We start from the raw sequence: 23,266 nt of genomic DNA on the forward strand, positions 1-23,266 counted from the left end.
CCTGGATCCCTCCTGAGAGCAGGAGCGCACGGCGTCACTGGTTGCTATGACGCCGTGCGCTCCCTGCTGCCGCCGCAATACAGTAATACACTGGTATGATCTATACCAGTGTATTACTGTACTGTGCCGGCAGCAGGGAGCGCACGGCGTCATAGCAACCAGTGACGCCGTGCGCTCCTGCTCTCAGGAGGGATCCAGGCCGCGGTTCCACGGCCCGCACACGGCCGTGAGCATGGGGCCTTAGAACAGGGACAAGAGGGAAAAAAAAGGAGGGGGTTAGTCACCTGGTTCTCCCAATGAAGATCAGGGTAGCTAACTTGCAGGGCGCCAAAGATGTGGATCCAACAAGGAAGAAAGACTAGTTGCTTTGATAACTATTTTGACTAGTCAGTGGAATATCTATGTATAGACATAGACATGAAGGCTGCCAGTGAGATAAACCTAGCAAGGTGTAATACCTAGACTAGAATAAACAATTAGAGAGAAAAATAAAAATAAAAAGAGGGGTTTTATCTCAACAGGGGGCGCCACTCATAGCTTGATTGCATATAAACTTATCATTACCATCCTAAATGTTTAAAAGGTTATTATTTTGTTATTATTTTAAAAAACATTTTTTTTAAATATATATTTATATTTTACCGGAGTCACTCGGTCTGGTGGATTAGAATACAATATTGCAGTGGAAATTCCACACGGCTTATAAACCATATAAAATCAATCCGTAAAGTGGAATTATAATTGTACTCACTTCACCCAGGAGGAGAGATGGGGGATAAACTCAAGACACCCCCAAACCCTTCCTCCTGCGCCTGGTTCGCTTCTAGGATATCAGGAAATAACGGTAGTCCTATGGCTGGAACTTCTTGTCAAATCCTTTATTTAGACAATCAGAGTAGGGTGAGGAGGAGGAGGCCCAACGCGTTTCGGGGATATATAAATCCCCTTCATCAGGAGGGGCTAGCTGGCTTATTTAAAACCGAATATGGCGCCAAAGACAGTGTTTGAAACGTCACTTCCAGTCCGCGTGTATCCATGCGTTCCAGCATGGAACGCAAAACCGGAAGTGAGGTGTACAAAATACAGAGCATCTCAATATATATACTTAATAGTCATTCGCCTATACCAGGCTACTATACAGGATATATTGTGCATAGATCGATAACAAATATGGTTTGTAATACAATACACTGGTCCCGTCTCTCTTGCAGATATGAACGAGTAGCCGGAAGTGAGATCACTCCGGTATATAAGGTACCCAAATATATAGTCTGTGGGATGCACAAACTTGTCCTCTGTGGAATGGAGAGACATGTATCGGTCATATTGCCGAAGAGAAAAAGGGAGAGGTGGAGGCTTTGGTTGGTGTTTCTTATTAAGAAGTCTGTGACCGGCGGCCGTGGAATGACGTCACCCCCAGATCTCCGCCCACTTCCGCTCAATGGAACTCAAGTGGCGGAGCTGAGGGTCCCGCCCCTACAAAAGAATCATGTGCGCATGGGCAAAGGGAAAAAGGCATCTATAGACCTAATATATAGGGTTAATTCAAATATTTAGAGAGGGCTCACCTGATGCTCAGGCAATAAAAGGGTGCACCTACAAAAGGATTCACCCAATCCTTTAAAAATTTAAAGAACAGTTTAGAATAGTAGGGCACACCACCACTTGATGTCACACGGATAATTATAGAATATTTATTATAACATATACTGTTTAGAACATATACAATAAAATACAATAAAATTACTAAAACATAAATACTAAAATATAGTCATCAATAATGTAATCCGCTAGATTATGTATATAGGTTGATATATTCGGCTGGACTGTAATCTTTCCCTCAATATAATGTCTCGGGGGATACAGTTCGATCCAATAGTTAATTTCGGTATTTATATAAGAGTCACTTGTATCTTGTGTGGTAATGCCGCAGATAAAACGCTGCCCAATTTCAAGACTTATACCGGAGTGGTTTTACTCACTATTTTAGATGGTGCCGGTTTCCATATCACTCGTGGCGTCCCACGTACAGTGAAAGTCTTTTATAGGCTGCGGCATCTTGCCTCAGCCAGAATAGGTTGCGCAGACATGTGATTCTCTAGGAGATGGGTGTAAAGCACAGATACTACGCCCCGGGGTCCCTGTGATTTAATAACTCCTATAAGGGGGTAAGAAGAGATGGCCCTATTTCTATCCCTAAATTGTTCTTGCAGAGCATGCCTAATCTGTAGATATTTAAAGAATTGGGTGCGTGCTAAACCATATCGTTCTTGGATTTGAGAGAAGGAGCGTAGGACGCCTCCACTATACAAATCCCGCAAAGCTATAATTCCGGCCTCTGCCCAAGCGTGTGTACCCGCTATCCCCTGCAGATGGGAGAATAAAGGGTTATCCCATAAAGGTATGGTGTCAGCCCAGTCTTGGTACTGCCTTAGTTTAGCATCCCTCCAGACTTGTTGCACCAACCTATGTATCGGTAATAACTGTCTCGACGAGCCAGCCTTCTCCAGAACTGGCCACAAGTTAGATATGTCCAGGTGTTGCTGTAAGTAGTATTCCATGTTCTGCAAGGGCTCCCCATTGACCCACCCGGCTAAGAACCTTAGTTGTCCTGACAGAAAGTACAGTTGTCCTGCCAGAAAGTACAGATGGAAATTCGGCAGCGACGCCCCTCCCTGCGCTTTGGGCCTCTGTAATATATTCATGGCGAGTTTATGCCTGGCTCTGCCCCAGATGAACTGAATCATTGAGGAATGGAGCCGGTCCAATAGATTCCGTGGTATAGGGGTACACGCATGTTCCAAAACATACAGCCCTTTAGGCAACAAGACCATTTTGATCAGATTAATCCTGCCCATAACAGACAGAGGGAGAGTTTTCCACACCTTGAACTTCTCAGTGAATATGGCCTCCAAGGGGGCAGCGTTCCTAGAGTAAGAGTCTCCCGGTACTCTGGTGATGATAATCCCCAAATATTTAAAATGGTCTACTACCCTAAGGTTATGATGAACTGCAGGCCAATCGGATCGCCATAAAGGCATTAGGGCAGACTTAGCCCAATTAATGTGCAACCCAGAGAAATGGCCGAATTGCTCTATAATCGTGATCGCTCGTGGTAAGGAGGCATCCATATCACTCATATACAGTATAAGGTCGTCTGCATACAGGCCTACTCTGTCCTCTCTCCCCCCCAACCCAACCCCTTTAAATGTTGAGTCAAGGCAGATACGCAAAGCCAGGTGTTCAATGGCAATTGCAAATAATAGGGGAGAGAGAGGACAGCCCTGCCTCGTGCCCCTCTGCAATGGGAAGCAGGGGGAGGCCGTACCATTAACTAAGATACTAGCTCTCGGATTATTGTATAATATCCGAATCCATTGTAAGAACTTAGGGCCAAAGCCAAACCTCCCCAATACCCTCAGCAGGTACGGCCACTCTTTAGCGAATCGAAGGCCTTGGCCGTATCTAGCGAAGCCATCGCCCACTGTCTCCCCTGGCAGGCTCCAATTTGGGCTATGATTTGCGCTCTGCGAATGTTGATAGAGGTAGACCTTCCTGGTATGAACCCAGTTTGATCGCCGTGGATTATGCTAGATACCACTTTGTTCAACCTATTGGCCAAGATCTTTGTCAGGATTTTGTAATCCAGATTCAGCAAAGATATTGGCCGATAGGAGGCACAATCCGTCGGCTCTTTGTCCGGTTTAAGAATCACTACTATGGATGCTTCATATAGAGAGTCCGGGAGTTTACCAAGACGCCACTCTTCCTTAAACATCTCTCTCAATTGAGGACCAAGGATGTCAACATACCTGGAGTATACCTCCAGAGGAAACCCGTCAGGGCCAGGAGATTTCCCATTTGCCAAACCAGCAATTGCGGCTTGTATCTCCTCTAGAGTTATGTCTTCCTCCAGTAGGTTGCTGTCTTCCATTAAGAGTGATGGACAAGATATCTCATCCAGGTAACGCTCAAGTTCCGTCTCTGAGTAAGACACTCGTGATTGATATAACTCACAATAGAAGTCAGCAAAGCACGCCACTATGTCCGGTACAGAGTCTTTGATCACTCCATCCAGAGCCTGAATACGTAAAACCGGTGGTGCAGAGGTATTTCTATGCACTATTTGAGCCAAAAGTCTCCCCGCCTTATTTCCTACCTCAAAGGCCTGCTGCTTATAAAAGAATAGCCTGCGATTACTCTTTTCATGCAGGTGGACTAAATACATCCTGCCTTTCAACAGCCAATCCTGCCTATGTGTCTCCGAAGGATCTGATAGGAACCTAGCTTCAGCTTCCCTAACGCAGGCATTAAGGGAGTCCTCTTTTTTCCTAGTATCCCTTTTGATAAAAGAAATCGATGATTTAAGACATCCCCTCAGATATGCCTTCATCGTTTCCCATAGAAGGAGGGCATTCGTCTCAGCATCATGCACCCCCAGGAAAACCTGCAGTTGGTCCGGTATCCTATCCTGCTCTTTCAATAGGGTCAACCAAAATGGATGAATTCTCATTTTCAAACGGGGAGTCATTCCCTGTGCGACATTAAACTGCGCGATCAAGGGCGCATGGTCAGACACATTTTGAGGGCCATGAAAAACGTCAGACAACTCCAAGTAGGCTTCAGGGGATCCGAACATGTAGTCTATTCTGGACAAAGCTCCTTGGGAAGGAGTAAAACAGGAATATTCTACTAGATCTGGGTGTTTCTCCCTCCAGAAGTCCAGCCAGCCCACCTCTCCAGCCCAAGCCGCCAGCAAAGTAGGGGGGCTACGAGCCGGCGAGGCCGGGGAAGCATGGAAGCGGTCCCTCCGTGAATCCATGACCATATTAATGTCCCCCACACACAAAAGTTTTGCTTGCGGAAATTGAGCTGCAAACAGGAGTGCAGTTTGTAGAATGGTTAGGTCAGCAGGGGGGGGACAGTAAACGCTCAGGATCACAAACGGAGCGCCATTCACATGTGCATAAGCAAACACATATCTGCCCTCCGTGTCGCACTCAGTCGTATGTAGCTCCCATCTGACAGAGCGGTTAATTAACAGAGACACGCCCCTGGAATGAGAGGTACCATATGAGTGATATGCACATTGAACCCACGGTTTCCGCAGCCTAGCGGCAGTATCAGGTGTCAAGTGGGTCTCCTGAAGACTGAGTATGTGAGGAGCATATCGGCGGACATGTGTAAAAACAGACAACCTTTTACCCGCATCCCCAAGCCCTCTCACGTTCCAGGACATTAAATTTAAGGCGGCCATAGCATTCGCACCTCACATATCAACACGGGTCTACACTCCTGCTGCAAAGTCGAGCAGCCTCCTTCCACCACTTCACTAATCACAACCTCTTTCCTAATTGTACTAAATGGTGTACCACTTAATGCCCAAACTAAGTATACAAACATAAGGCAAAACAGGACATGCCAAAAACAAATAGTGCAATAACGTGCATTTCGCCTAGAAAGGGAAATTGATTTCCCTGTGACAGCAAAATCAGGGACCTGCATAGTACAAGGTGGTAGCAAAACCATGCAGGTATCCGACCAGCCCCCATAATATTGTATAGCATAGTGACATATAACGAATGACATAACAAGGTAAAAGCAAAACTCACTCCGGGGTGGCTGTTACGAGCACTGTAAAGTCCAGGACTAAACATGTCCACATAGCATAAGTAGCCACACACCACCCTCAGAGAGCAACAAGACCCGCTGACAAAGTCCCAGTACAGGAAAAGCGGGAGAGAAGTAGAGGTATCAAAGCCATACCGCACCTCAAGATAGCGCCACCCTGTGCGATTTCCTTGCGACCCAATCATCCGCTTCTCTAGGGTCAGTAAAGAAGTGCGATTTCTCCCCATCCACCACTCTCAGCCTGGCGGGGTATGCCATGGAGTAAGGTAAGTTCATGTCCCGAAGCCTCCTCTTGACAGAGACGAAGGTCGCACGCTTTTTCTGAAGCTCGGCGGAAAAATCTGGAAATAAGGACACTTTGGTGTTCTCATACATGATGGTCTGCTTCCTCCTCGCCTGTGTAAGGATAAGGTCACGATCCTTCCAATTCAGCATACGTGCCAGCAGCGGTCTAGGTGGAGCCCCAGGTGGCGGTGGGCGAGCTGGAACCCTATGGGCCCTCTCTACTGCGTACGCCATGGAGAAGGCTGCCTCCGGAAAGGTAGATTTAAACCAGGCTTCCAGGAAAGTGGCAGGGTCAGGCCCCTCCGAGCGCTCCGGCAGGCCCAGTATGCGCACATTATTCCTCCTGGCTCGGTTCTCCAGATCATCACACTTTTGCCTCCACAGGGAGACCGAGTCCTCCAGGGCATGAATCTTGGCTGGCATGGGGCGGGTGAGATCCTCCAGGTCTGAGATCCTCTCCTCCGCTCCCGTCACCTGCTCCCTGAGCTGCTGGACATCTTGTCTAAGGAGGCCTACATCCACACGTACCTCATCAATCTTGGTAGTGAGGGAGGTTTGACAGACCAGAATCGCTGACAAAAGCTGTTCATGCGCCTCCTTCGGCGAGAGCTCTGGGGTATCGTGCTCTTCGTCGATCGCCTGCTGAGCCGCCTGGCCGCGAGTATGTTGAGTGCGGGGCATACTAGTCGTTGCGACGCCATGTTGGGAGTCTTGGCGCGCATATTCTTTCAGGCGGTCAGCCTCCGCTTCCCTAAAATGTTCTTCAATTATATAAATGTTAAAAAGTATAAATCTGAAGGTGTCGGCCCGTTAAAGAGTAATGAGGGGGAAGTCGCAGAGAGCGACGAGGAGAAAGCAAAGCTGTTAAATATTTTTTTTCTCCAATGTATTCACTAAGGAAAATAAACTTTTCCATGTCAGATGACATGCAGAATGCAAAAATAAATTCCCCATTAAAAGTGTCCTGTCTGACCCAGGAAGAAGTACAACAGCAACTTAAAAAGATTAAAATAGACAAATCGCCAGGACCGGATGGCATACACCCCCGTATCCTAAGAGAATTAAGTAATGTCATAGCCAGACCCTTATTTCTGATATTTGCAGATTCTATATTGACAGGGAATGTCCCACAGGATTGGCGCATGGCAAATGTGGTGCCAATATTCAAAAAGGGTCCAAAAACAGAGCCTGGAAACTATAAGCTGGTAAGTTTAACATCTGTCGTGGGTAAACTGTTTGAAGGTTTTCTGAGAGATGCTATGTTAGAGCATCTTAATGGAAATAAGCAAATAACGCCATATCAGCATGGCTTCGTGAGGGATCGATCATGTCAAACTAATTTAATCAGTTTCTATGAGGAGGTAAGTTCTAGACTTGACAGCGGCGTATCAATGGATGTCGTGTATCTAGACTTCTCTAAAGCATTTGACACTGTACCACATAAAAGGTTAGTATATAAAATGAGAATGCTCGGACTGGGAGAAAACGTCTAAGTGGGTAAGTAACTGGCTCAATGATAGAAAACAGAGGGTGGTTATTAATGGTACATACTCAGATTGGGTCACTGTCACTAGTGGAGTACCTCAGGGGTCAGTATTGGGCCCTATTCTCCTCAATATATTTATTAATGATCTTGTAGAAGGCTTGCATAGTAAAATATCAATTCTTCGCAGATGACACTAAACTGTGTAAAGTAATTAACACTGAAGAGGACAGTATACTACTACAGAGCGATCTGGATAGATTGGAGGCTTGGGCAGATAAGGGGCAGATGAGGTTTAACACTGACAAATGTAAAGTTATGCACATGGGAAGGAATAATGCAAGTCACCCATACTTATTAAATGGTAAAACACTCGGTAACACTGACATGGAAAAGGATCTAGGAATTTTAATAAACAGCAAACTAAGCTGCAAAAAGCAGTGTCAGGCAGCTGCTGCCAAGGCCAATAAGATAATGGGTTGCATCAAAAGGGGCATAGATGCCCGTGATGAGAACATAGTTCTACCACTTTACAAATCGCTAGTCAGACCACACATGGAGTACTGTGTACAGTTCTGGGCTCCAGTGAACAAAGCAGACATAGCAGAGCTGGAGAGGGTCCAGAGGAGGGCAACACAGGTTTTTTTTGCCTTCCTCTGGATCAACTTGCAGGATGACAGGCCGAACTGGATGGACAAATGTCTTTTTTCGGCCTTATGTACTATGTTACTAGTAAGTTAGGGTCTGGAGTGATTTAGGAGTGAAGTAGTTTAACATCTCCTACTTGATAGATATGATTAGGTGAGCGGGGCCCAGTGTAATAGAATACAGTGACTGCACCGGGACCTGCTGCTATTACAAAACCAAAATGCCAGCCCCCACCCCTGTATTGGGGGTCATTCTCAATCACTACACAGGGACACTGTTATGGGGGATCTGTGGATAACACATACGTGTCATCCACAGATCCCCCCATAACAGTGCCAGCCATCCAAAGATCCCCCCATAACAGTGCTATCCACAGATGCCCCATAACAGTGCCAGGCATCCAAAGATCCCCATAACAGTGCCATCCACAGATGCCCTCATAATAGTGCCTGCCATCCACAGATGCCCCATAACAGTGCCATGATTGCCATCCACAGATCCCCCCCATAGCAGTGCTATCCACAGATGCCCTCCCATAAAAGTGCCTTCCATCCACAGATACCCCCATAACAGTGCCTTCTACAAATCCCCCCACCCCCACCATAACTCAGCCAGGTAATCAGGATAATAGTAGTAGAGAGGAGTACGAGTTTTGGAGATTGAATGTGCAATAAATTATAAGCTGTTGGTCTACTACCTCTAGAGTCCAGTAGTATGGTGCGGTAGAATCCCCCTGAGAGAGACACTGCAAGGTGAGGAAGGGCTATGGTGAGTGGTACGGCGGTAGTGGATACAGATTTGTTAATATGCTGCTGCTGTTTTTTCTGTCCCTAACATAGCATGTAAGAAGAGAGCTAGCCTAAGCCCTGAATATGTGGACATGTTGTCTTTTTTACATTGTAATGCAAAATTTTTATAATTATGTAAGTCCTAAAATTGTTTTAATATGGCCTTTGAACATTCTTTTTCAAGTAAAATCATATAAACCCCTTTTTTTGTCATTTTGGTGTTTTTTCCCAATTAATCGATGAAATTATCGACAACTAATCGATTATTCAAATAATCGTTAGCTGCATCCCTACTTTACACAGTTTAGTGTCATCTGCAAACATTTATATTTTACTGGGCAAGCTTTCTACAAGATAATTTATAAATATATTGAATTGGGCCCAATACAGACCCCTGAGGTACTGCGCTCGTGACAGTGACCCAATCTGAGTGTGTACCGATAATAACCACCCTCTGTTTTCTATCATTGAGCCAGTTACTTACCCACATACAGACGTTTTCTCACGAGCATTCTCATTTTATATACTAACCTTTTATGTGGTACAGTGTCAAATGCTTTGGAGAAGTCCAGATATACGACATCCATTGATTCGCCGCTGTCAAGTTTAGAACTTACCTCCTCATAGAAACTGATTAAATTAGTTTGACATTACCGATCCCTCATGAAGCCATGCTGATATGATGTTATTTGCTTGTTTACCAACAACAGATGTGAAACTTACCGGCCTATAGTTTCCGGGGTCTGTTTTTGCACCACATTTTGAATATTGGCACCACATTTGCTATGCGCCTATCCTGTGGGACATTCCCTGTCAGTATAGAGTCCTTAAATATAAGAAATAAGGGTCTGGCTAAGACATTAGTTAATTTTCTTAGGATACAGGGGTGTATGCCATCTGGCCCTGGTGATTTGTCTATTTTAATCTTTTTAAGTCGTTGTTGTACTTCTTCCTGGCTCAGACAGGGCCCTTTTAATGGGGAATTTACTTTTACATTCTGCTTTTTTTTTTTTTATAGCTTTGCTTTCTCCTCGTCGCTCTCTGCAACTCCCCCCTCATTACTCTGTAGAGTGGATCCACAGGATTTACTTTATGCTGTTAAAAACAAAGCAGGGCGCACCATAGGGTAATACCGTTGGTAGACAGATAAAATAAATGGTTCCAGTACAGGGCTCACCTTTTGTGGTTGCGCTATTTGTAGGCACAACTCTAGTAAAAGCTTGTCAATGACTGCGATGGAGTCACGGTTCACTGGTGGATCTGCAGCCGCGGAGGGATGACTTCTTGTCGGAGATCCCTGAAGTCTCCAAGAAGTGGTAGGATACAGATATAAATAAATAAAATATCCCAGGGCGCAAGAATCCAGTCCAGATAGTAATAGTAAATAGAAACGTATTTATTGCAGAAGTACAACGCGTTTCAGGGAGTAGTTCCCCTTCATCAGGTACATAACATATGCAGTGTTATGTACCTGATGAAGGGGAACTACTCCCCGAAACGTGTTGTACTTCTGCAATAAATACGTTTCTATTTACTATTACTATCTGGACTGGATTCTTGCGCCCTGGGATATTTTATCTATTTATATCTGTATTACTCTGTAGAGGGCCGACACCTTCAGATTTATACTTTTTACCATTTATATAATTGAAGAACATTTTAGGGTTAGTTTTGCTCTCTTTTGAAATTAATCTCTCGGTCTCTAGTTTGTCGGCTTTTATTTGTTTTTTACATATTCTATTTTTTTCCTTATAGTTTTTCAATGCTTGCTTGCAACCCTCCTGTTTTAGTGATTTAAATGCTTTCTTTTTGTCATTTATTGCCTTCTTTACAGTTCAATTTATCCACATTGGTTTCTTCTTGTTCCTTAACCTTTTTTTCCTATAAAGTATGTACCTTTTAAAAATATCCCATTTTGCAGCTGTATTTTTATTTTTGAGGACTTTGTCCCAGTTAGTTAGGCCTAAATTTGGTATTTTTGTTCCTCCCTGTAGAAACGCTCGTTTGAAGGATAATTGGAAGGTTATTACTTTATGGTCACTATTTCCCAGGTGTCCCCCAACCTGCACATCTGTTGTTCTGTCAGGTCTATTGGTTAATACTAAGTCCAGTATGGCCATCCCACTAGTTGGATCCTGAACCAGTTGGGAAAGGTAATTGTCTTTGGTTATTGCCAAGAACCTGTTTCCTTTATGAGATGTACAGCTCTCAGTTTCCCAGTCTATATCTGGGTAGTTGAAGTCCCCCATAATAACAACCTCATTATTATTTGCCGCCTTGTCTATCTCGTTTAGTAGTAGATTTTCTGTGGACTCTGGTATATTAGGTGGTTTATAATAAACTCCATGTATTTCTACCCACAGTGACTCCACATGTTCATGTCCCTCACCTATATCTTCCCAGACTGTGGGCTTTAGACAGGACTTTACATAAAGGCAGACCCCTCCCCCTAAGGGAGAACAGGGGACGGAGAACAGGGCAGGCCAGACAGGTGCTGGTAGTGGGAGACTAAATTATTAGGGGTACAGATTGGGTGATCTGTCATAAATACCAGGATTGTCAAACAGTGTGTTGTCTTCCTGGACGGTGTAATTACACTGACCAAAAATATAAATGCCACACTTTCGGTTTTGCTCCCATTTTGCATGAGCTGGACATTTTCTACATACACAAAAGACCCATTACTCTCAAATATTGTTCACAAATCTGTCTAAATCTGTGTTAGTGAGCACTTCTCCTTTTCCCGAGTCTCAGGGAAGCTCATCTGCATGCTTGTCGTCCTTATCGGGGTCTGGACCAGTTCGTTGTCGTAACTGACCTGAGTGGGCACATGCTCACATTCGATGGCGTCTGGCATTAAAGGGGTTCTCTGGGAAAGATAAAAATGAAAATTCTCAAAAGAACCATGTTATTATAAAGAAACTCTTAAATGCCTTTAATTCATTAAAATGTCCCTTACATTTATGATCATAAAATCCGTCCTTCTCGTGACACTGCAGGAGCCATTATAAATAATTAAAAGCATTTAAAGACTTTATTTAGAATAACATGTTTTTTTCAGTATTTTCATTATTATGAACCCCTTTAAGGCTCAAATCACATGTACAGGGTCATTAAAAAATAAAAGTGCTTTCAGATGCATTTGTCATTTGTAAACTGCTCCAATCTCTATGTTGGCACAACCTTCAACCACATCTCCAGCAAATCTCAGACGTAGTGCATGCAAAACATGTGAACCCTGCTTAGGGGCGTCCATACTTGCAGCACGTTGTGACCAGGAACCGTTCCTTAATGGTTTATGGCCACACAGCACATAATACTACTGGTTTTTTTATGCTCCACCTGTTCTGCTACTAGTAGCTTTTGTTATTTGTTGTTTAAATGGGTATTATCACAAGCCAAAGAGACTTATAAGCATACATAACCTTTCTGGAGGCCTTAGAAGGCTATAAAGGAATTTCAAAAGATCCACAACAACTGGACACCAATAATTCTACTGTCCAGTATTTTATTCACTAATAGAGATTTTTTAAAACTGTCAAGAGCAGAATGCTAGATGATGAAAGAAGAAATGCATTATAGCTCTAGCCACCCGTGTACCAGGGGTAAACCTGGGTTGTCCAGAAAGAACACCAACATTTTCAAAGTTGTAGAACAACATGCGTTGAACAAATAAGCCCAAAAATGTATTTGGGGCAAAATAATGTATTTTGCCACAGTACCAGGAAACATCAAAAACCAAAACCAAAAATAACATAGTTTAACCAAAATGACTTGATACCAACCATAACACATAGTGGTAGAAATCTTATGGTTGGCAGCTGCTTTACTACATTAGGTCTGGACAACTTACCATCATAGAATCCACCATTTTCTCAGAGGGTGTGCTTTAGGATAATATGAGACTGTCACAAAACTGACTTTGTCCCAGTTAGTTAGGCCTAAATTTGGTATTTTTGTTCCTCCCTGTAGAAACGCTCGTTTGAAGGATAATTGGAAGGTTATTACTTTATGGTCACTATTTCCCAGGTGTCCCCCAACCTGCACATCTGTTGTTCTGTCAGGTCTATTGGTTAATACTAAGTCCAGTATGGCCATCCCACTAGTTGGATCCTGAACCAGTTGGGAAAGGTAATTGTCTTTGGTTATTGCCAAGAACCTGTTTCCTTTATGAGATGTACAGCTCTCAGTTTCCCAGTCTATATCTGGGTAGTTGAAGTCCCCCATAATAACAACCTCATTATTATTTGCCGCCTTGTCTATCTCGTTTAGTAGTAGATTTTCTGTGGACTCTGGTATATTAGGTGGTTTATAATAAACTCCATGTATTTCTACCCACAGTGACTCCACATGTTCATGTCCCTCACCTATATCTTCCCAGACTGTGGGCTTTAGACAGGACTTTACATAAAGGCAGACCCCTCCCCCTAAGGGAGAACAGGGGACGGAGAACAGGGCAGGCCAGACAGGTGCTGGTAGTGGGAGACTAAATTATTAGGGGTACAGATTGGGTGATCTGTCATAAATACCACGATTGTCAAACAGTGTGTTGTCTTCCTGGACGGTGTAATTACACTGACCAAAAATATAAATGCCACACTTTCGGTTTTGCTCTTTTGCTCACAATCGATGGCGTCTGGCACGTTGGAGAGGCGTTCTGTTCACGGATGAGTCCCGGTTTTCACTGTTTAGAGCAGAAGGCAGAGAACGTGTGTGGCGTTGTGTGGGTAAGCGGTTTGCTGACGTCAACGTTGTGGATCGAGTGGCCCATTGTGGCGGTAGGGTTATGGTATGGGCAGGCGTATGTTATGAACAACGAACACAGGTGCATTTTATTGATGGGATTTTTAAAGCACAGAGATACCGTGAAGAGACCCTGAGGCCGATTGTTGTGCCATTCATCCATGATCATCACCTCATGTTGCAGCATGATAATGCACAGCCCCATATTGCAAGGATCTGTACACAATTCCTGGAAGCTGAAAACATCCCAGTTCTTGCATGGCCAGCATACTCACCGGACATGTCACCCATTGAGCATGTTTGGGATGCTCTGGATTGGTGTATACAACAGCGTGTTCCAGTTCTTGCCAATATTCTGCAACTTCGCACAACTATTGAAGAAGAGTGGAAACAACATTCCACAGGTCACAATCAACAACCTGATCAACTCTATGCGACGGAGATGTGTTGCACTGAGTGAGGCAAATAGTGGCCACACCAGATACTGACTGGTTTTCTGAGTGGCCTTTTATTGTGGGCAGTCTAAGGCACACCTGTGCAATATTCATGCTGTCTAATCAGCACCTTGATATGCCAGACCTGTGAGGTGGGATGGATTACCTCGGCAAAGGAGAAGTGCTCACTAACACAGAACAATATTTGAGAGTAATGGGTCTTTTGTGTATGTAGAAAATGTTTCAGATCTTTGAGTTCCGCTTGGGCGAAATTGGAGCAAAACCGAAAGTGTTGCGCTTATATTTTTGGTCAGTGTACATTATAGGAGGGGAACATAGTGCAGATAGAGACCTGGGGCGAGGTAATGAGACTGGGGGAGGGACTAGAATAGTTCATAGGAAAAGGTGTACGGTAAAAAATATATACAAAAACTTCTTATTGTATGTACACTAATGCCAGAGAGGGGCAGGGGTCTACCTTTATGTAAAGTCCTGTCTAAAGCCCACATGAGATAGATAGAAGATATAAGTGAGGGACATGAACATGTGGAGTCACTGTGGCTAGAAATACATGGAGGCAAAAACAATAATAAAATACTGATAAGAGTTTGTTATAATCCACCTAATATACCAGAGTCCACGGAAAATCTACTACTAAACGAGATATATGATACGGCAAATCATAATGAGATCGTTATTATGGGGGATTTCAATTTCCCAGATATAAACTGAGAAACTGAAATGTGTAGATCTAGTAAAGGAAACTGGTTCTTGGCAATAACCAAATACAATTACCTTGCCCAACTGGTTCAGGACCCAACTAGAGGGACGGCCACACTGGACTTAGTATTAACCAATAGGCCTGACAGAACAACAGACGTGCAGGTTGGGGGACACCTAGAAAATAGTGACCATAAAATAATAACCTTCCAATTGTCATTCAAAATATTTTTTTTTTTTAGGGAGGCACAAAAATACCAAACTTCAAAAAAGCTAAATTAGACCAGCTAAGAGAGACCATTAGCCTCACTAACTGGGACAAAGTCCTCAAAAATAAAAATGCAACCACAAAATGGGATATTTTTAAAAGCATCCTAACCTCTAATTAATGAGAGGTACATACCTTATCAGAATAAAAGGGTAAGGAACAATAAAAAAAAAACAATGGGGATAAATAGAAATATAAATTAAGCAATAAATGACAAAAAGAAAAGCACTTAAATCACTAAAACAAGAAGCAATGAAAAAATTCTAAGAAAAAATATAATATGTAAAAAACAAACAAAAGCAGCCAAGCTGTAGACTGAGAGATTAATTTCCAGAGAGAGTAAAACTAACTCTAAAATGTTCTTCAATTATATAAATGTTAAAAAGTTTAAACCTGAAAGTGTTGGCCCTTTATAGAGTGATGAAGGATAAGTTGCAGAGAGCGATGAGGAGAAAGCAAAGCTATTAAATATTTTTTTTCTCCACTGTATTCACAAAGGAAAATAAACTATCAGCTGAAATGCAGACTGTATAAGTAAACTCCCATTAAAAGTGGCCTGTCTGACCCAGGAAGAAGTGCAGCAAGATCTGGAAACGAAAGTCAATAGATGTCATATATCTTGACTTCTCCAAAACATTTTATACTGTGCTACATACAGTCATGTGAAAAAATTAGGACACCCTTTGAAAGCATGTGGTTTTTTGTAACATTTTTAATAAAAGGTTATTTCATCTCCGTTTCAACAATACAGAGAGATTAAAGTAATCCGACTAAACAAAGAAAACTGAAGAAAAGTCTTTTCAAGATCTTCTGTAAATGTCATTCTACAAAAATGCCTATTCTAACTGAGGAAAAAGATAGGACACCCTCACATGTATTCCCTCTTAAATTGGCTCAGATCTCACACAGGTATATCACACCAGGTGCACATAATTAGTAGATCGTTACTCTGCATGTTGAATGAGGCTTGCCCTATTTAAACCTCAGACATTTAGTTTGGTGTGCTCCTGACTGTTGAAGTGAGAGTGAGCACCATGGTGAGAGCAAAAGAGCTGTCAGAGGACTTCAGAAAAAAGATTGTAGCAGCCTATGAGTCTGGGAAGGGATTTAAAAAGATCTCAAAAGATTTTGAAATCAGCCATTCCACTGTCCGGAAGATAATCTACAAGTGGAGGGCTTTCAAAACAACTGCCAACATGCCCAGGACTGGTCGCCCCAGCAAGTTCACCCCAAGAGCAGACCGCAAGATGCTAAAAGAGGTCTCCAAAAACCCTAAAGTGTCATCTCGAGAACTACAGCAGGCTCTGGCTACTGTTGATGTAGAAGTACATGCCTCTACAATCAGAAAGAGACTGTACAAGTTTAACTTGCATGGGAGGTGTGCAAGGAGGAAACCTTTGCTTTCCAAGAGAAACATCGAGGCCAGACTGACATTTGCCAGAGATAAAGTTGACAAAGACCAGGACTTCTGGAATAATGTTCTTTAGACAGATGAGTCCAAAATTGAATTATTTGGACACAACAGCAGAGGACATGTTTGGCGTAAACCAAACACAGCATTCCAAGAAAAGAACCTCATACCAACTGTGAAGCATGGAGGTGGAAGTGTCATGGTTTGGGGCTGCTTTGCTGCAGCAGGACCTGGTCAGCTCACCATCATAGAATCCACGATGAATTCTACTGTGTATCAGAAGGTGCTTGAAGAACATGTGAGACCATCAGTTAGAAAATTAAAGCTGAAGCGGAACTGGACCATGCAACATGACAATGACCCAAAACATACTAGTAAATCAACCAAAGATTGGCTGAAAAAGAAGAAATGGAGAGTCCTGGAATGGCCAAGTCAAAGTCCAGATTTGAATCCCATTGAGATGCTGTGGGGTGACTTGAAAAGGGCTGTACGTGCAAGAAACCCCTCAAACATCTCACAGCTGAAAAAGTTCTGCATTGAGGAGTGGGGTAAAATTTCCTCAGACCGATGTCGAAGACTGGTAGATGGCTACAAGAACCGTCTCACTGCAGTTATTTCAGCCAAAGGAGGTAACACTCGCTATTAGGGGCAAGGGTGTCCTATCTTTTTCCTCAGTTAGAATAGGCATTTTTGTAGAATGACATTTACAGAAGATCTTGAAAAGACTTTTCTTCAGTTTTCTTTGTTTAGTCGGATTACTTTAATCTCTCTGTATTGTTGAAACGGAGATGAAATAACCTTTTATTAAAAATGTTACAAAAAACCACATGCTTTCAAAGGGTGTCCTAATTTTTTCACATGACTGTAAAAGGTTAGTATATAAAATGAGAATGCTTGGACTGGGAGAAAATGTCTGTTTGTGGGTAAGTAACTGGCTCAATGATAGAAAACAGAGGGTGGTTATTAATGGTACACATTCAGATTGGGTCAACATCACTAGTGGGGTACCTCAGGGGTCAGTATCGGCCCCTATTCTCTTTTGCCTTCCTCTGGATCGACCTGCAAGATAACAGGTTGAACTGGATCGACAGATATCTTTTTATGGCCTAACAAACTATGTTACTATGTCACAGAGGTGACAGATTCCCTTAAATTTAGAAATTAGAATGCAAGCCCCAGTGTTGACAGGGACTGATGTTACTGAAGACAATGGGGGACATTTATCAAACTGGTGTAAAGTAGAACTGGCTTAGTTGCCCACAGCAACCAGATTCCTCCTTTCATTTTCCAAAGGAGCTGTCCAAAATGAAAGGTGAAATATGATTGGTTGCTATGGGCAACTAAGCCATTTCTACTTTACACCAGTTTGATAAATTACCCTCAATAATAAATAATAATATCACAGGAGAGGATCTTGAAGGAACTTGTCTTTGTTAAAAGTCAGACATTAAAGGGGTTCTCTGGGAAAGATAAAAATGAAAATTCTCAAAAGAACCATGTTATTATAAAGAAACTCTTAAATGCCTTTAATTCATTAAAATGTCCCTTACATTTATGATCATAAAATCCGTCCTTCTCGTGACACTGCAGGAGCCATTATAAATAATTAAAAGCATTTAAAGACTTTATTTAGAATAACATGTTTTTTTCAGTATTTTCATTATTATGAACCCCTTTAAGGCTCAAATCACATGTACAGGGTCATTAAAAAATAAAAGTGCTTTCAGATGCATTTGTCATTTGTAAACTGCTCCAATCTCTATGTTGGCACAACCTTCAACCACATCTCCAGCAAATCTCAGACGTAGTGCATGCAAAACATGTGAACCCTGCTTAGGGGCGTCCATACTTGCAGCACGTTGTGACCAGGAACCGTTCCTTAATGGTTTATGGCCACACAGCACATAATACTACTGGATTTTATATGCTCCACCTGTTCTGCTACTAGTAGCTTTTGTTATTTGTTGTTTAAATGGGTATTATCACAAGCCAAAGAGACTTATAAGCATACATAACCTTTCTGGAGGCCTTAGAAGGCTATAAAGGAATTTCAAAAGATCCACAACAACTGGACACCAATAATTCTACTGTCCAGTATTTTATCCACTAATAGAGATTTTTTTAAAACTGTCAAGAGCAGAATGCTAGATGATGAAAGAAGAAATGCATTGTAGCTCTAGCCACCCGTGTACCAGGGGTAAACCTGGGTTGTCCAGAAAGAACACCAACATTTTCAAAGTTGTAGAACAACATGCGTTGAACAAATAAGCCCAAAAATTTATTTGGGGCAAAATAATGTATTTTGCCACAGTACCAGGAAACATCAAAAACCAAAACCAAAAATAACATGGTTTAACCAAAATGACTTGATACCAACCATAACACATAGTGGTAGAAATCTTATGGTTGGCAGCTGCTTTACTACATTAGGTCTGGACAACTTACCATCATAGAATCCACCATTTTCTCAGAGGGTGTGCTTTAGGATAATATGAGACTGTCACAAAACTGATGCACAATTAAAAGTGGTAAATATGCTGTAGGGGATTTTAAATGGGTTATGCATGCAAGAAACCAAACACTGATTAGTTGCAAAAATTCTCCATCGAAGAGCAGGAAAAAAATTCTACCAGCTCATGTTAGAGACTGGTAGACAGGTATAAGAAACACATGGTGGGGGTATTTTTGCCAGGGAAGGCAATACCAAATATTAGAGCCAAATATTCTGTTCCACATAATTCTGTATTACATTATTGAAAAGTCAATTTGTTAAGGTTTTTTGGCTATGTATATACATATTGTATATGGTTATGTATATACATATTTAAAAAAAAACTTTATGTGGGGGTCCTTACATTTTCAAATGGCTGTTCTACAAATCAGAGCAAATATTCTGAATCTTTTAGAATCTCATTTCTCATGTGATTTTTCCTATGCTTCAACAGTTCCGAGCTACTGATAAAACATTTCAAGCATTCAGAACAAGAATATGGCCTCTCTCCAGTGTGGATTCTCTGATGAACAACAAGATATGAATTACTAAAGAAACATTTCCCACATTCAATACAAGGATATGGTTTTTCTCCTGTATGGACCCTTTGATGGACAACAAGATTTGAGTTCCTAGCAAAACTTTTCCCACATTCTGAACAAGCAAACGGCTTTTCTCCTGTGTGAACTTTCTTGTGGTTTGCGAGATTTGACATCCTGCTAAAACATTTACCACATTCAAGGCATGAATATGGCTTCTCTCCTGTGTGTCGCCTCTGGTGTGCAATAAGGTAAGACTTTAGTTTAAAACATTTCCCACACTCAACACAGGAATATGGCTTTTCAGCTATCTTACATTGCTGTTCATTATTTATGTCTGTGGAAGCAGAAGAGGCCACGTATTCAGTAGGACTATTGACTAGAACAGTGCCATTGTTCATAAAGGGTTTTTCTTCATAGGAGACAAATAATTCTATATGAGCTGATGAATATTGTTGTACATGAGCTGTGGGTGTATACATGTCTGTATAATCTCCTTCATTCCATGGTTCTTCCTTAATACATATAGACAGATCTTGAGTATGATCGCTTGAGTCTGTAAAATTTTCTTCATTTGATGTGACTGGTTCCTCCTTAACATGAAGAGATTGGAAGTGTGGGATGTGGTCTGCAGATATATGCATGAACGGATTACATAGATTTTCTGGTCCATATAATACTGGTTTCTCTGAAACCTTCTCCAGACAGTTATTTATCTTCAGTTTATCTAATGATGTACATTTTGGTGTCTGGAAATTTCTAATACTATTATGGTCATTACTGAAATCATCTGGTGAAGAAATAGGAGTGGAAGACGCTTCAGATGCTTTAATAGCCTCAGTGGGATCTGTGGGGTAAAAGATGTTTGGTTAGCATTTTGAAATCCGTATCCCTCTGTGTAGTCTGAGAGTCCACTGACAAAGGTTTTATGAGACAATACTGTGTCATCTTCTGTTCCCAATCCTCAGGATGGGTCATCAATATCAGATCAACTTGCAGGATGACAGGCCGAACTGGATGGACAAATGTCTTTTTTCGGCCTTATGTACTATGTTACTATGTTACTATCAGTGGGGGTCCAACACCCGGCAACCCTGAATGATCAGCTGTATGAGGAGACGGCGCATGCATTGTGCACTTTCAATCTACCTTCTCTCTTCCTGAGAGCAGTAGCGGAGAGGAAGAGAGAAGGGAGATGATCGGCCCGAGGGGGTGCCAGAGCCTTGCCAATCTGAGGATAGGTCATCAGTAGTAAAAGCCCGGACAACCACTTTAAGCAAGGTGCACAAAACATTTTTTGTGATTCTTTTCTAATTAGGTCTGTAAATGTTTATTTTATACTAATTAAAACTTAATTAAAAACTTTGCATGTACCTCTTTTTCTGCCAGGGGTGTTTTGACATTGTGCACCTTTAGTAGCCAGGACATTTTTTTGCAGTTTTCACATATACAAATAAAACCTAAATTACAAAAAAAATTTTAAAAAAATGTACTAAACCCATAAGAATATATTTTTGTGTAAGTAGACACCCAACACATTGTCAAATTGCAACTCAGCAGTTTATACAGACACCTTGATGCAATGTTGCATATAATATAATTTTTAATAAAAGGTCCATCAAAGTTGATATTAGTGTGTAAAAGCATGACCCAAGAAGAAAGTTACTAAAAAAAATTAACACCTATGCTTAAATTTACATGTACATCTATAAAATCATCGGAACTTTAAAGACCAAAAATATGGTTTTAAAGCTGGATTCCTATCAGGCTTTTGTCTTAAAGGGGTTGTACCATAAACTACTTTTCCATTTTACAGTTTTTTTTCATCAAGGACTGTAGCTCCCATTCCTCCTTGGATTTCTTTTCACATTTTTTTAAAGGGATTCTGTCACCTCCCCTAAGCCAAAAAACGATTTTAAAGCAGCCATGAAGCACAGCTTACCTGGATTAGGCTGTGCTCTTTGATCTTGAAATCCGTCCAGCAGTTACTGCAAAAAACGACTTTGATTGATATGTAAATGTGTCCTGAAGGTGCCCAGAGGGGCGTTTTTTTCTTCTTAGAAAGCCCAGTACCGCCCCTCTTACAGTGCCCAGCCCGCCTTCCTTGTACTGTCTAACCGCCGCCTCCAGCCTGCCACAGCCTCTCCTCCCTCTCCTCCCCTCCCTCACGCCGAACGAACTTTCGCTAAGGCGCAGTACCCACTGAGGGCTGCGCCTGTGCGATCAGCAGGAGACTGAGGGCAGGAGCTTCATCCTCGTCACTGGGCATGCGCCGAGCCCAGTGACGTCCGATGCTCGCTCTTCCCTGCTGACTGAGGGGGAGGAGAGGGAGGAGAGGCTGTGACAGGCTGGGGGCGGCGGTTAGACAGTACAAGGAAGGCGGGCTGGGCACTGAAACAGGGGCGGTACTGGGCTCTCTAAGAGGAACAAAACGCCCCTCTGGGCACCTTCAGGACACATTTACATATCAATCAAAGTCGTTTTTTGCAGTAACTGCTGGACGGATTTCAAGATCAAAGAGCACAGCCTAATCCAAGTAAGCTGTGCTTCATGGCTGCTTTACAATCGTTTTTTGGCTTAGGGGAGGTGACAGAATTCCTTTAAATGTTTTCTCTTATCCCTCCATACTTAAATCCTATTTCCTGGTTCATCATGTGACTGCTGTCCCATTATGCTTTAGGACATGTAAATCCCTCCAAAACTGACATGTAACTGCCACCGCACACTTATGGTTACTGTAGGGATGTAAAATCGCTGTGAGCTTGTGTATCCTGTATTACAAGGCTCCACTACAGGACATAACCAACAACAAAAGAGTGCCTAAAACCCCTAAGGATCACAGGTTAGCTGGCGAAACATGTCGGGGGTCAGCGTTTGAGATTTTAGACAGCTAGTACCTATGGTTACAAAGAATAACTTTATATTAGATCCAGCAGATAGCGCAGGGATAAAAGATAAGTGAGCCGACAGCAGCAGCGCGGTAAAATGACTCACTATATCCCTGTGTTTGGTACAACACACTGTGAACACAACAGTGTTAGAAACAGATAATCTTACAAAGTATCCACAGACACAGCAGATATTTTTAAACATTTTTATTTAGTTATTAGGCATTTAACATGGAGCAAATAAAGGTTATGTTTTAAGATAGAACAAGTGGCACATGGTATAAAAAAGGCTTTGCTGGTCTTACAGACTATTAGAAAATAAACCAAGTTGAATAGGTGCCTTGCCATGTGCTTTGGGTCAGTAATAGATTAACATTTATATTGGTAGTGGAGTTGAGCGGACACCTGGATGTTCGGGTTCGACGGGGTGGTGGCAACACTTCACAAAAAAGTTCGAATTCGGGACTCGAACTTGACCCCGAACCCGAACCCCATTGAAGTCACTGGGGAGCCGAACTTTTGAGCACTAAAATGGCTGTAAAAATGTCATGGAAAGGACTAGAGGGCTGTAAATGGCATCAAAATGTGGTTAAGAGCATGGCAAGCGCTCTGCAAACAAATGTGGATAGGGAAATTACTTTAAATAACATAAAATATGTAAAAATATAAAATAATAATCTTCATCTAGGAGGACGAGGTCCATATGGAGTAGGAGGTTGAGGAGGCGGTGGATGTGGCGGTGTAGGTGGAAGTGGTGCTGGAGGAGGTAGCCTACACTGCTTTTTGGTTTTAAATGTATTTATATATTTTTTAAATTGGGGTACACCCCAAAACATTGGGAAATATAACCTGTGATAACCCCCTTCACTCGTGCTAAACACACGTTCAGACAATACACTGGTTGCAGGGCAGGCCAGCACCTCCAAGGGGTAAAGGG

At 42.3% G+C, this 23,266-nt stretch overlaps 1 protein-coding gene across 10 annotated transcripts in view; it reads right to left on the reverse strand.

Annotated features, from left to right (window-relative positions):
• LOC122941349 (oocyte zinc finger protein XlCOF8.4-like) overlaps positions 1–23,266 on the reverse strand; it is a 54,627-nt gene that overhangs the window by 13,753 nt on the left and 17,608 nt on the right. For 8 of the 10 annotated variants that reach the window (XM_044298509.1, XM_044298508.1, XM_044298506.1 and 5 more), the window contains one exon: positions 17,866–20,288. In XM_044298509.1, coding sequence (XP_044154444.1) covers positions 19,291–20,288 — 998 coding nt within the window. In that variant the 3' untranslated portion in view covers positions 17,866–19,290. Of the gene's footprint in view, positions 1–17,865; positions 20,289–23,266 lie in introns of those variants that run through there. The other 2 variants (XM_044298510.1, XM_044298512.1) reach the window with 1 other exon arrangement.

This window comes from Bufo gargarizans, chromosome 6 (genome assembly GCF_014858855.1).
Source record: "Bufo gargarizans isolate SCDJY-AF-19 chromosome 6, ASM1485885v1, whole genome shotgun sequence".
NCBI classification, from domain to species: Eukaryota; Metazoa; Chordata; class Amphibia; order Anura; family Bufonidae; genus Bufo; species Bufo gargarizans.